This window comes from Acomys minous (genome assembly GCF_964271855.1).
Source record: "Acomys minous genome assembly, chromosome: 3".
Taxonomy (NCBI): domain Eukaryota; kingdom Metazoa; phylum Chordata; class Mammalia; order Rodentia; family Muridae; genus Acomys; species Acomys minous.
In genome coordinates, this window is record NC_140485.1 from 125,907,098 (window position 1) to 125,920,778 (window position 13,681).

The 13,681-nt window shown below is 43.8% G+C and overlaps 1 protein-coding gene across 1 annotated transcript; it reads right to left on the reverse strand.

Annotated features, from left to right (window-relative positions):
* Nucleotides 1–3,660: 3,660 nt before the first annotated feature.
* Nucleotides 3,661–4,397, reverse strand: SF3B5 (splicing factor 3b subunit 5). Its single transcript, XM_084775462.1, has one exon. It carries the CDS (start codon nt 4,212–4,214, stop codon nt 3,954–3,956), a length of 261 nt encoding a protein of 86 aa, XP_084631588.1. The 5' UTR covers nt 4,215–4,397; the 3' UTR covers nt 3,661–3,953.
* Between the last annotated feature and the right edge of the window lie 9,284 nt (nt 4,398–13,681).

Sequence of the window (13,681 nt, forward strand, 5' to 3'; positions counted from 1 at the left end):
CACAGGTAAACACTCAGCTATAGAGCCACGTGCCCAGCCCTACAGTGTAGCTTTCGGACGTAGGCATTTGGCACATTTGTTCTTGAAAATGAATCAATTGGGCCTGGTACTTCAGGGAAAATTACCTCTTTACTATCGGTGACATTTCAAGCTTTTGCAAGGAAAGCTGAAACAGCAACAACTTCTGCAACTTCTCAATACATTCCTGATGAGACATGGGGTGATTACCAATGAGTGTGATATTTTTATGCATGTAAATGTGTCATCATTTGGAAGCCTAATTGACTCAGTGAGCTAATACTGTCCAAGTGATTGATTATAGATCTTTGTTGTTGTTTTGTTTTGTTTTGTTTTTCGAGACAGGGTTTCTCTGTGTAATAGCCCTGGCTATCCTTGGAACTCTCTTTGTCAACCAGGCTGGCCTCGAACTCACAGAGATCCGCCTGCCTCCCGAGAGTACTGGGATTAAAGGCGTGTGCCGCCATACCAGGCTGATTATAGATATTCTGATGTCTGGGTTCAAAGGGGTAAATTTCATAGTTCAAAACAAGTGAGTGAATTTTAATGTAAAAAAAAGCATCACGGTTTTTTGTTGCTGTTTTTTGTTTGTTTGTTTTCGTTTTTGTTTTTTCGAGACAGGGTTTCTCTGTATAACAGCTCTGGCTGTCGTGGAACTCACTCTGTATGTAGTCCAGGCTGGTCTCAAACTCACAGAGATCTATTTCCCTCTGCCTCCCAAGTGCTGGGATTAAAGGCGTGCACCACCAACGCCCGGCGCATCAAGGTTACTGATTTAGCTTTATATTCCGTATTATAATTTGGATTTTAAAGCTATGAATGCTGAGTTGTCCTGAAGTATCACTAAAGAATATGGACAACTATTTGAAGAGGCTAAACATTTCTTCCATACCACAAATTACTACAAATGAATTTTAGGGACCCTAAGATGGCTCAGTGGGTAAAAATGTTACCACCCCTGAGTTTAAACCCAAACACAACACAACAAAACAAAAATGTAGAGGATGTATCTTTAAAAGCAGTTCCATCAACTTCCTACCCCAGCAGTTTGAGGGTAGAAGCCAGTTTGAGAATCCAGCTGACTTCTATTAAAGTGAGATACTGAAGAAATATGTAAAAGAGTATTTTGGGAGCTATTCTTCTCAATCAACTAGTTTGATATATATATATATATATATATATATATATATATATATATATATATATATATATATATATATACACACACACATATACAGTGTTTCATTGTTTGAGTGTGGTGTATGCACTCATGTGTCACACATGTGTGAATGCATGCACACACGAGGCCAGAGGAAGATGTCAATCATTTTACTTCATTATTCTCATCTTAGTTTTGTTGTTGTTGTTGTTCCATTTTACTTTTTATTTGGGGGGGAATTATATTATTTCCCCCTTTCCTTTCCTCCCCCTAAATCCTCTCATATACTCCTCCTTGCTCTCTTTTAAATCCATGGCCACTTTTCATTGTTGTTACATACATACATACATACATACATACATGTGCATCCTAACTACAGGAATACAACCTGCTCAGTTTGTCCACTTTAGGATGGTTACTGTTGTTGCCCTTGCTCTCAGTTCATCTTTAGGCTGCCGTGTTGGTGAGACTTTATGGGTGTAGCTTGACATTCCTAGGAAGCACTCTCACAGTAGACTCCCTGACCCTCTGGGACTTACAGTATTTCTGTGCCCTCTTCAGAAATATCCGGAGCCTTGGGGAGAGTGGTAGGTGTACAGGTTGTGATTGGGCTCCACAATTCTGCATCTTGATTGGTTCTGTTTCTCTGTAACAATTTCCATCTGTTGCAAAGATGGAAATGTGTATAAGATGTTTATGCACACACACACATACATTTTCCTGCCTGTATGTGCACGTCTGTCTGGTGTCCACAGATGCCTGAAATGTTAGTGGATCAACTGGACTGGAGTCAGAGAGAATTGTGAGCTGCCGTGTTGGTGCTGAGGAGCAAGACAGGCTCCCCTGTTGGAACAGCCAGTTCTTACCCATATATCCGTCTCTTCAGCCCACCCTCCCCTGTACTTTCTATTACATGTATGAATGATCTATCTTCATGTACACCTGTATGCCAGAAGAGGGCAGCAGATCCCACTATAGATGCTTGTGAGCCACAGCGTGGTTGCAGGTAATGGAACTCAGGACCTCTGGAAGAGCAGCGTCTTCAGTACACGCCCCCCTTATTTTCTTGAAATGGGGATCTCTCTCTGAACCTGGAGCTATGAAGGCAGCCAGCAAATCCCAGCTGCCCTTCTGTCTCAACTCTTCACAATGCTAGGGTCATATGCCCAGAGAGCTCCACCTGGATTTTTACACTGGTAGTGGAAATTTGAACTCAAGTTCCTGTGCTTGCATAGCAAGAACTCTTTACCTTAGAGCCAGCTTTCCTGAAACCCACCACTGTTACTTGGTTTGTTTGTTTGAAACAGGGTCTCCCTAATAACCCTGGCTGTCCTGAACTCACTATGTTGACCAGGCCAGCTGTGAACTCAGCAATCCGATTGCCTCTGCCTCCCCATTTTTGGGATTAAAGGCACCACCACGCCCAGCTACTGTTATTTTTAAATTACTTAAAAGTGTATTTAGTTTTCCCATCTCTGAATACCAACAGCTATAACCCAACAGCTATAACCCACATAAAAACCGGCCTCCACTTCCTCTTCTTGTCCTGGTGCTTTCTATCGCTCATCCCTTCCAGGCATACTGTTTGTAGGGCTGGTGTGGGAGGGTGGTGGTTTAAGACAAGGCTTCTCTGTGTTGCCCTGGCAGTCCTGAAATTACATCTGTAGAGCAGGCTGGCCTTACACGTGTGATCCTCCTGCCTCTGCCTCAGGAGCACTGGCATTAAAGGTGTGTACCATCTATTTTGTCATAATAAAGTCCCCCAGATTGTGCCTCTTGGATGCTGGGAATAAAGGCGTGCACCACCACGCTGATGACTCATTGTTTTTATGCTTTTCTTCCAGTAAGTCTTGGACCCATTGCACTATTCGATGGTTAAACAACTTCCCCTGCTCTGCGTGGCTATTTCTTCTCATTCCTTAGTCTTTTCTCCAATCTCAGTAATGTAGCATCTTAAGCTTCGTTTGAAAAATTGTGAACCCTTCAAGCTGCTCCATCTCCTCGCGTCGTCTAACTCTTAAGAGTCAGTTCACCCTATCTCCCTCCAAATTGGCATAATGCATGCCCTCAAACCTTTGGAAAATGCTTTCGTGAAAACTGAATCGGGGGGGAGGGGCTCGTTTGCCAGTCTGTCATTTCTGAAGATACATAGACTGATTACCAAGAAAAAAAGGGGGGGGGGGGATGCAACAAAAGGGGATACAAGGCCAAAGACAGCAAAGGTTTTAAAAATGGGTAGGGAAGGGATGCGGAAAACTTCTATGCTGGAAGGGTTTTGGGACCTGACCCTGCAGGCATTAAAAAAAAAAAAAAATCTAGGTGAGGGAATGTCATAAAAGTGTGTGTGACGGCCTTAAGGACTTGGCAATGAACGTTTGCCCTATGCTTCCACCCCCATTACCTATTCACAGACTCTCGAAACTCTGGCCCCCAGAACCCTCCCCACATCCCTCCCAGGGAACAAAGCAATCCACACCAAAAGATAGGACAGATCGTAAACTTTATTAAAAAAAAAAAAAAGGCAAGAACGACAATCAACTATCGAAAAGCCAGGACTTTTCGTCATCACTCCCGTCCCGTCTTCTCCCTCGCTTGCCGATTCTTGGACCGCTCCCTCCGCACAGTTCCCAGTGGACCCGACAGTCTCTCGATGACTTGTTCGGAATCGTCCATAGGTTAGCAGGTCAGGCGAGACACCCAACACAGAACGGTGGAGAAGCAGGAGCAAGGAGGATCGGCAGTGCTGGCACATGGGGAAGACTGGCAGACGCTCGCCTCAGTTCTCCTCGGGCTTGTCCGCCGGCGGCCCGCTGGGCTGCAGCATTTTCTCCATCAGGTTGAAGCGCACGCGCGCTTTGCTCTCATTCTCCGCAATGGCGAAGTAGTTGAGGAGGTCGAAGTGACCCATGTAGGAGCAGTAGGAGTCCCGGTGTTGGTTCACAAGCCATTCCCACTTGGTGGTGTCGGCGTGGCCCGTGCCGATGTACTTGGACTGCAGGTGCTCCAGCTGGCTGTGGATGGTGTACCGGTCCGTCATCTCGCCGCTTTGCTCTAGGCTTAGAGATCAGGCCGCAGACGAGAAGCTGCCGCTCTCAGCGTTCAAATGAGAGAGACGCCGCCGCCGACGCCGCCACACGAAACCTCTACTCGTGCCGGCGCGGGAGCAAGACGACACGGCGACGCCTAAGTAGACGCTCTTCGCCAAGGCGGAAGCGGAAGTGCATTCTGTCGCGGGATTGGAGTTGCCTAGGAAACACTGGGCGGTCTCCTCGCGGAGCCCGCCTACTTCGGAGAGCGTTGCACGATGGTCCTCTTAGTGGCTCTTGGGTGATCACGTTCTAACCTTAACCTTAACGTTGCACTCTGGGATTTGTAGTTCAAAGAGTTTGGGTTTTTTCCGATTATTTGCCTGGCTTGTGCAGGACTGTGATGGCCAACGGATAATGGAAGCATTATCCAACGGCTCCGGGATACAAAGAAAGGGAAACCCAAATGGGTTACGGCTGCAAGCGACCGCGAAAACTCTTATACCTAGATGCTAATGCGGTGGCATAGTCCGCGTTTGGTCCCAAGCTTTGTCTCTTAGATTTGGATACTGGGAAAAGACCTAGCAAGCTGCTTAGTGACCATTGTCAGCACCAGTAGTCTCACGTGGTGGCTTCTATACCAAGCTCCATGCTCCCGATTCCTCACCCACACCACCTAAGGCCACTCATTAACATTTCCTTGAAGTTGGTTGTGGCGCTTTCCCCTGCACCTTCTGCTTTTCCGCCTTATGTTCACCTTGGGATTTAAGTACTTTCTCACGGGTACAAACTACTTGAGAGGAAGATTATGACTACTTTTAGGGCTTTGTTGTTGTAGTTGTTTGTTTGTTTGTTTTCAGTCTTTTTCTTTTTTAAACTGGCTCTGAGCTTACACCTATCTTCCTGCCTTTACCTCCTGAATGCTGAGGTTAGAGGTGTGTTCCATTACACACCTCTTCTGTTTAAACTTTGTTGCAACAAGCTTCTTGCCGGAGAAGACCGTTAATCTCAGCACTCAGGAGGCAGAGGCAGGCAGGTGGAACCCTGAGTTCGAGGACATTCTGGTCTATAGAACTACTTCAGAACAACCAGGTCTACACAGGGAAACCCTGTCTCGGAAAACAACCAACCAAAAACCACCCAAAACTCAGACAACAGAATAAACATCTTATTCTGAAAATATAAAGACTGTACCTCATACTTGTGGACTCACCAGCCAGACATACTACACCTTGCCTATTATTATTATTATTATTATTATTATTATTATTATTATTAGTTTTTTAAGACACGGCCTCAAATTCTCTGCACTTGCATCAGACTTTAAATTACTTATTGTTTTAGAGGCCAAGTCACCGTGTCAGGGTTCCTTTTGCCCCATTTATTGTTTACAATTTTACTGGTGGTTTATTTTAGTTTGGAGAGGCTTGTTTGGTGTCTGATTTGTGAGGAGGGGTTGGAGACAGTATTTCTGTGTGTGTGTATAGCCCTGGCTGTCCTGGAGCACACAGATCTGACTGCTCAGCCTCCCAAGTGCTGAGATTAACAGGCGGGTGCCACCATCGCCTTCTTCCTCTGTTGTGTCTCCACCACTGTCCATTGTGGGTTCAAATCCTTTGCTTATTTCTTGTCAGCACAGAAGGAAAGAAGTTTTTTGTTTTCTTATTAATTTTTAGGAGCTCTTTATATATTGGGCTTCTAGATACTCAGGTTATAGGCAGTAAAATGTCTTCTTTTTCTGGTCTGTGGTCCCCCGCCCCTTCATGAGAGCTTTTGTTTTTTACAGAGGCTTACAAATGTATCAGCCAGGCTGGGTGTGGTGGTATACGACTTTAATCCCAATAGGGTGGGAAGAGGGGGAGGCAGAGGCAAGCGGGTTGCCATGAGTTCAAGGCCAGCCTGGTCTACAGAGAGAGACCCTGTCTCCGGGGGAAAAATATCAGCCCCCTTTTTAAAAATTTTGTTTTGTATTGCTGTAGAGATAAGGAATTTTGGTCTAGAACCGGTCCCTTAACATGTATGAGTTTTGCCTACTGTCTGTTCATCACTTGTGTGACTAGTGCCCACAGGGGGTCCTGGGCCCTGGAACTGGAGTGACAGAGATCTTAGCCACCATGTAGTTTCCAGGAGTCACACCTGGGTCCTCTGCAAGAATAGTCAGTGCTCGCCATAGGGTGACTCACAGCCTTCTGTAACTCCTGTCTCTGGGTATCCTCTGAGGTCACTGCACGCATGTGGCAAACAGACACAGACATACAGCCAGGCAAAACCCTCAAACCTAAAACTATAAAGTTGTGGGGCTGAAGAGACGGCTCAGAGGTTAATGGCATTGACTGTTCTTCCAAAGGTCCTGAGTTCAATTCTGAGAAACCACATGGTGGCTCATAACCATCTATAATGAGATTCTGTGCCCTCTTCTGGCCTGCAGGTGATATATGTGTGTGTGTGTGTGTGTGTGTGTGTGTGTGTGTGTGTGTGTGTGTGTGTAGTAAAGTTATAACATATAAAATGTGCATATATAAAGTTATATATAATGTAAAGATTTCTTTCCTTCCTTCCTTCCTTTCTTCTTTTACTGAGACGGTCTATCTATGTCGTCATGGCCTGCCTGGAACTTAGTACGTAAATCAGGCTGGTGACAAACTCAGGCTGGTGCCTGCCTCTGGTCCTGACTTTTGGGATTAAAGGCTGTGTGACCATGGCCAGCTTTCTGCTTTTTGGGTCTTGTACTACAACTACATGATGTTCCTGTGGGCACATCATGTAAATAACCACCCTTTCATTGGTCGACTATATGCTGTTTCCAACTCTTCAGTGACTAATATAGTACATGGGTATTACTTTATACATGTTTATTCATAAAGAGAATTCTTCACAGGGGCATTAGAACACAATTTAAACAGGATCACTCTAACACAGTGATACTCAATGACTTTCAATATCTTGTGCTAAAGAATTTATATTCAAATTCTTTATGATTTAGAAAACCAAGGGTTTAAATAAAAATTAACTAAAGACACTATTCTTAGTGAAAGCTTATTTTAAATATCATTTTTAAAACTACACTATTAAAAAGACTGATATGTATACTGTTGCCATAATGTCTGACACTAGGGGGCGCCAAAACAACACTTAAAGCCAGGGCGCGGACAGGTGAACCTTTTTGTTTTTTGGGCACCCTTGAGCTTACCAACCAGAACAGGCCAGAAAGGTGCTAGATACTGACCTGTTGGAAGTCAGATTTTGATCCGCTGGATCTTTAAAGGCAACCGGCTAAGACTCATAACTTAGGGGAAAGAAGGAATGATTTCCTTGTCACCTTACAACATATTACTTTGCACTTTTCTATTTAGTTAGAATACATTGTGGTATGGGATTTCAGCGACAGTGTGATGTATGGGATGTACAGAAGCCTCTTTCTTGGTGAGTTTTGTTTTGGAGGTGTGTGTGTGTGTGTGTGTGTGTGTGTGTGTGTTGAAGAAATGTAAAGTTTCAAACAAGTTATCCTGTGGCTTTATTTTTCTGCGGATAACTAGTCTTCGGCTACTGTTCTTCTCTCTCAGCCACTGGGTTTCATGTATTGAAGGAGTTAGAACGGTGTTTGGGAGGCTTTGACCTACACCGGCATACACTGTAAAGTCTAATTGTCATTACCTTTTTCATACTCCGGCGCTAGGGCAGACATGCAAGGGCATCCACTCCATGACCCCTTTAAGATCTAGTGGGCTGATCCTATCTGATTGTCAGTGATAACAGAAAATCACAGGCTGGTACAATTTTTGAAAAAAAAAAATTCTCGTGGGGAAACTTTTTGAAAAGAACTTTGAGGCGTCATAAACATGTGCACTCTGACAGCCACAGTGATATTATGACATTTGTTTTTATGACAAGATTCTTTTTGCTGTTCGTTTTTCAAGACAGGGTTTTTCTGGGTAGCCCTGCCTGTCCTGGGACTCCCTTTGTAGGCCAGGCTGGCTAGAACTGGAGCTCTGCCTGCCAAGCGCTGAGATTAAATATGTGCACTGGCACCACCCCTGTTGCCATCCCATAACCACGAGGTGACAAGATTCTTTCTGGCTTGCAGGATGCTTGCGGCTCATACCTTTAATCCCAGCACTCAGGAAGGAGCCAGAGGTAGTCGGACACTCTACTCTTTGTGTTTTGGGGCTAGTCTGGTCCCCAGAGTGAGTTCCAGGGCAGCTAAGGCTATTTAAGACCCTGTCTTAAAAAACAAAAAAAAGGGGAGAGGTTTATTTGTTTGTTTGTTTTGTTTGTACAGGGAACAATAGTGTCTCAGCTCAGGCTTGTTTAACAAAATTGTATAGACTGAGTGGCTTCATAACAACAGATTTAGCACTCACAGTACTAGAAATAGGCAAGGCCAAGACATGGGTACCAGAAGACTTGGTGTCTGGTGACAGCCTGTCTCCAGATTCAGAGCTGTTTCTTCACTATGTTTTCATATGGTTAAAAGGGTAAAGAGAGCTCTCCTTTGATAAAGGTACTAATCCCAATTCTGCGGGTCCTACCGTATTGCCTAGTCACGCCCCATTGCCTCATGCTGTGACTTTTACTAATAGAAGGAGACGTGTAACCAGGTAGAGCATAGTAAGTTAAGAATCACAATTCACCTGCTTTTCCTGAGAGGCAAGTTGTTGCTAAATACGTTCTAAGACTAGGTCTCTAGTGTAAAGGGGGAATTTGAAAACTGGGTGGTGGTTATGACTTTATATCCCAGACTTGGGAGATAGAGGCAAAAGAACTGCCAGTTTGAGATTGTCTTCAGCTATGTGAGTCCAAAGCCTTTTCTCAAAAACAAGTGTGTGTGTGTGTGTGTGTGTGTGTGTGTGTGTGTGTGTATTCACTGCTTGGTGGTGGAGTGGGGATTTGACCACTTATACTTTAAGCCAAAGGATAAACAGGATCGGTGGTAGAGAGTAAGGGGGGAGGGGTGGGAGGCATTGAGGAGAGGGAAGGAATACAGAGACGCATTCTAAAAGGTGCCACTTAGCAGGACATGCTGGTACAGACAGGTAAGAAAAAGCCAACAATGACAGGAATTCTGGAAGAGCATTCCAGGCACAGAACAAAAGCTCCAGAGTCAGAGGACTCTCAAGATGTTCTGGAGGGATGTGGGGGGCGGGGGGCGACATGGGGGCGCTGAATAGCTACAGCGTGGTGACAAAATGCCCCTAGAAGTTGGAGATGGCAATAGAGGCCATTTCAGGCTAAATGATCTGAAAGTGCAATCTGCCCCCCTTCCTCCTAAATGTGCCTTTTCCTCTTTAGCACCATTAACATACATGTTTAACATGAGCATAATACATAGCTCATGGCTTGTCTCCCTAATTAGAATACATGGTCCATCAGGACAAGGAGTTTTGTGTTTGGTTCAGAACTCAGTGCCCCAACCCTTTGGCTTGTCCTAAGTACTAAACTTTTTTGTGTGTGTGTACTAAACATTTTTAATGCTGTTAATTTGTGGGAGGTTTTTGGAGCTTTATATCAGAAAGGAATTAGGAGGAATTGGAGGTGGGATGGGACCAGTAAGCACAGCCATGGCTCAACACCGCCAGTGCCCATCCCCACTCATTCTTTGGGCGTTTTTCTTCAGCTTACATAAATCTCTAGGTTCTCTCCACTTATGGATCACACTGTCAGCCTCAAGAGTGACTCAGAGAAATTCTGACTGGGGCGTGGACGGTGGAGAGGATGGCTGGGGCAGGGGAGAGGCGAGGGAGCTGGTGGATTGCCCCATTGAGTTAACTGCTTCATAGGTTGAAGATCTGTTTTGTTTTGCTTTGGGTTTTGTTTTGTTTTCAAGACAGGGTTTCTCCGTGTTACCCTTGGATGTCCTCCACATGCTTTGTCGACCAGGCTGGCCTAGAACTCAAAGCGGTTCACCCACCTCTGCCTCCTGAGCGCTGGGATTAAAGGCATGCGCCACCACACCCAGTAGGTTGAGCATCTGATTCACTGTTAGAGAAGTAAAAATATTTCAGGCAGAGCCGTCTCCGGCGTCTTAAAGCATTGTGTTTGTATTTCCATTTTTTTTTTTTATTAAAAAAATTTTTTTTGAGTCCAGGCGGTGGTAGTGCATGCCTTTAATCCCAGCACACGGGAGGCAGAAGCAGGTGGATCTCTGTGAGTTTGAGGCTAGCCTGGACTACAGAGTGATTTCCAGGATAGCCAGAGCTACACAGAGAAACCTGTTTCGAAAAAACAAAAAGTAAAAAAACAAAAACAAAAACAAAAACAAAAACAAAAAAACAAACAAAAAAAAAGAAATGTTTTTTTGAGACAAGGCTCATGTATCCCAGGCTATGTAGACAAGGACATTTACGAACTTCCGGTCGTCATCCCTAGTACTGTGATGGCAGATGTACCAGCAGTGTGCTGAGTATCCAACCCAGGGCTTTGAGCATGCTGAGCAAGCACTCAACGGAATCAGGGCCATTTTCAGCCACGACATGACATGGCCCTTCTTCTCCTCGTTTGTGTCTCTTCATTTGCCAGGGAGATCATTGCATTCTCTTTGATCCTTTCACTCACGCTGTTAAGAAGGGTGCCTGCGGTTTTGTCTCCGTTTTCCCAACCTTCTGCCTGGAGAACAAGCAGAGTGTTAACAGCGCTCCAGGTAACTTACCCTCTTCCCTTGCAGAATCCGCTTCGTTCTAAATGCTGTGCTCAGCTAGGCTAAGCCACACCCTGCTCTGTGGTCCGCCAGGTGCTGCTTCCAACACTGGTTCGAAACATTAAGTCCCAAGCACAAAATGCCCAAGCTTCCTTCCATGCCTGGCACCTCTTTCCGGAAGCATGCTCTGCTGGTGAGCACACGTGAGCAGGCACCGTGCAATGGGACCTACGTTGAGCTGGGGTGTTGAACTTGGGAGCCCAGACCGAAGAGTCCAGCAGACATCCCCCTGTAAGAGCCGATTTCTCTCTCACTCAGGTGTCTGTCAACCCGCAGCTCAGAAAAGATGGCTCTAACGTACTTTCCTATCTGGCAGTGACAATACTGCTTTTCCTAGTGGCAAGGGATCTCATGGTCAGACTTGGTACACTTGGTTGACCAGGACCTGCTTCAGGTGTCATCTCTGTTTTCGTGAAATGGGACCTGTGACTCCTTCATGCAGGGCCAGCACAACTACTCTGTCATGAGTCCTTCACATAGAAGGGAAGACATATGAGCAGATATGAGGACAGTGGGTGAAATTCCACCGCCAGGATTAATGCTTTCGCATCAGGGTTGAAAATACTCTATTCGTGTTGTTGCTGAAGATGTCTGAAATAGTTAAAAAGCACAGCAGACTCTGATAGTTGTCTCAGGATTCAAGCTCTTTAAAAGATGTAACTGACTTATAATTTCAAGTTTAAGACACCGAGAATGTGAACAAGGGCGTGTGTGACATTCTCATATTTAAGAGAAATGGACTCAATAAATTCCTGAGTTAAATTTAGATTTATAAGAGCCTTTGAGATGTTCTGGAAGGTTTTTCTTATTTGGATTCTGTGCTTGCTTGGTCAACCATTTAAAACGCTAAAAACAAATTAAGTATATTAAACCCATTAATGCAGTTTAAAATATTTAAGGGTGGTTGCTGGAGATGAAAAATCAATATAAGAAAGTAATAGTGTTTCTGTACTTCAGGAACAAGAACACAAAAAGGGCCACACATAAATGCATATTTAATTTGTGAGACAGGCAGAGCACAGTGAAAGGAGAGAAGAAAAAAAAAAAAGCAATCTTCCTAAGGGACGCTGGGAAAACTGTGTATCTATCTCATAACGTGCAGCATTGTCAAACTCATCTCCACCTGGAAGTGCAAACAAGGATGAGGTTGGACGCACAAAAGTCACTTCCAGGTGGAAAAGAGACTGACAACGCTGCACATTATGAGACCATCCTCCTGTAACGCCAGGCTGGAGGATTTCTTAAACAGCTAGCCAGCTGTAAAAGCAGGAGAGTAAATTTAATTGTAAATCTTAATTTTATGGAAGCAGGCTCCTATTGTATATATATATATATATATATTTTAAAAAATGCCTTCTCACAGACTGTGTTACTTTTTACACCAGCATGCAGAGTGATGGGTTTCATTGTGGCATTTTCACACTTTAACCTTTAGTCTTATTCAGCCTCACTCCCCACCCCCACCCCCACCCCATGCCCTACTCCTCTTCCTCATCTGCCTGTGCCCCTCCTGCTGTTCCCCTTCCTCCTCTTGAAAAGTTCTCCTTTCTGCTTTTCTATCACATGGATCCCATTACCCACTCTCCTGATCTAAGATCTCCTCCCTCCTTTCCTCTGTGCCCACCCCCCTCCACCCACACGTTGCATTTGTCAGTTTCACTTACTGCACTCACGATGGTGATCTCTTGCTCCATCCACTTTTCTGTAGATGCTGTAGTTCCAGTTTTCTTTTCGGAAAAGTATAATTTCATTGTGCGTCTCTGCCACATTTTCTTTACCCACTCATCTGCTGATGGATATCTAGGCTGCTTCCGTTTCTTAGCTGCTGTGACTAGTACAACAATAAACGTGAATGTGCAAATGTCTCCATAGTAAGGTATACAGACTTTTGGGTATAACCTCAAGAGAAGGTTCTTCTTGCAGTTTGTTAAGGACCTTCATGTTGACTTTCTTGGAGGCTCTACCAGTTTCCACTCCCACCAGCAGTGTATAAGGGCTCTCTTTTCTCCACACCCTCACCAGCATTTGCTGTTGTTTGTTTTCTTGACAAGCGTTTTGACTAGTGTGAGCCATCTCATACTAGTTTTTCCACAGCAGTTTTAATTTGCGTTTCCCTGATGACTAAGGATGCGCTTATTAGCTATTGTGTTTCTTTCATTGAGAACTATCTATTATGTTCATTAGTCCACTGATTGATTAGATGATTTGATTTTTTTTCTTGTTTTGGTGTTTAAATTTTTTTTTTTACAGTTCTTTATATATTTAGATACTAAGCCCTTATTGGATGTATTGTTGGCAGATTTTTCTCCATTCTATGCTGTCCCTTCACTCTGGTAAGCTTCTCCTTTACTATGCATAAACTTTTAATGTCATGTACTCTCATTTGTCAGTTCCTGAGATTATTTTCTCTATTATTGAAATCCTGTTTAGAAAATCCTCTTCTAAGTCTCTATCATAAAGCATTTTTCCTGATTTCCATTTTGAACTAATTTTTGTGCAGCATCAGATATATATATATATATATATATAGATAGATAGATAGATAGATATAGATATACATATATAGATAGATATAGATATAAAGATATAGATATATATGGATCTAGTTTTATTCTTTTACATGTGCTGTCTAGTTTTTTTGCATCATTGTTGAGCAGGCTGTGTTTGCCTCATATAGATGAGAAATATATATATATATATATATATATATATATATATATACATATATATATATATGCACATATATATTAGATAGAGATATAATGCCATATATGTGTATTGAAG

Bases quoted from the DNA above. Each gene is read 5' to 3' on its own strand.
- SF3B5 (XM_084775462.1), bottom strand. From the start codon at position 4,214: ATGACGGACCGGTACACCATCCACAGCCAGCTGGAGCACCTGCAGTCC.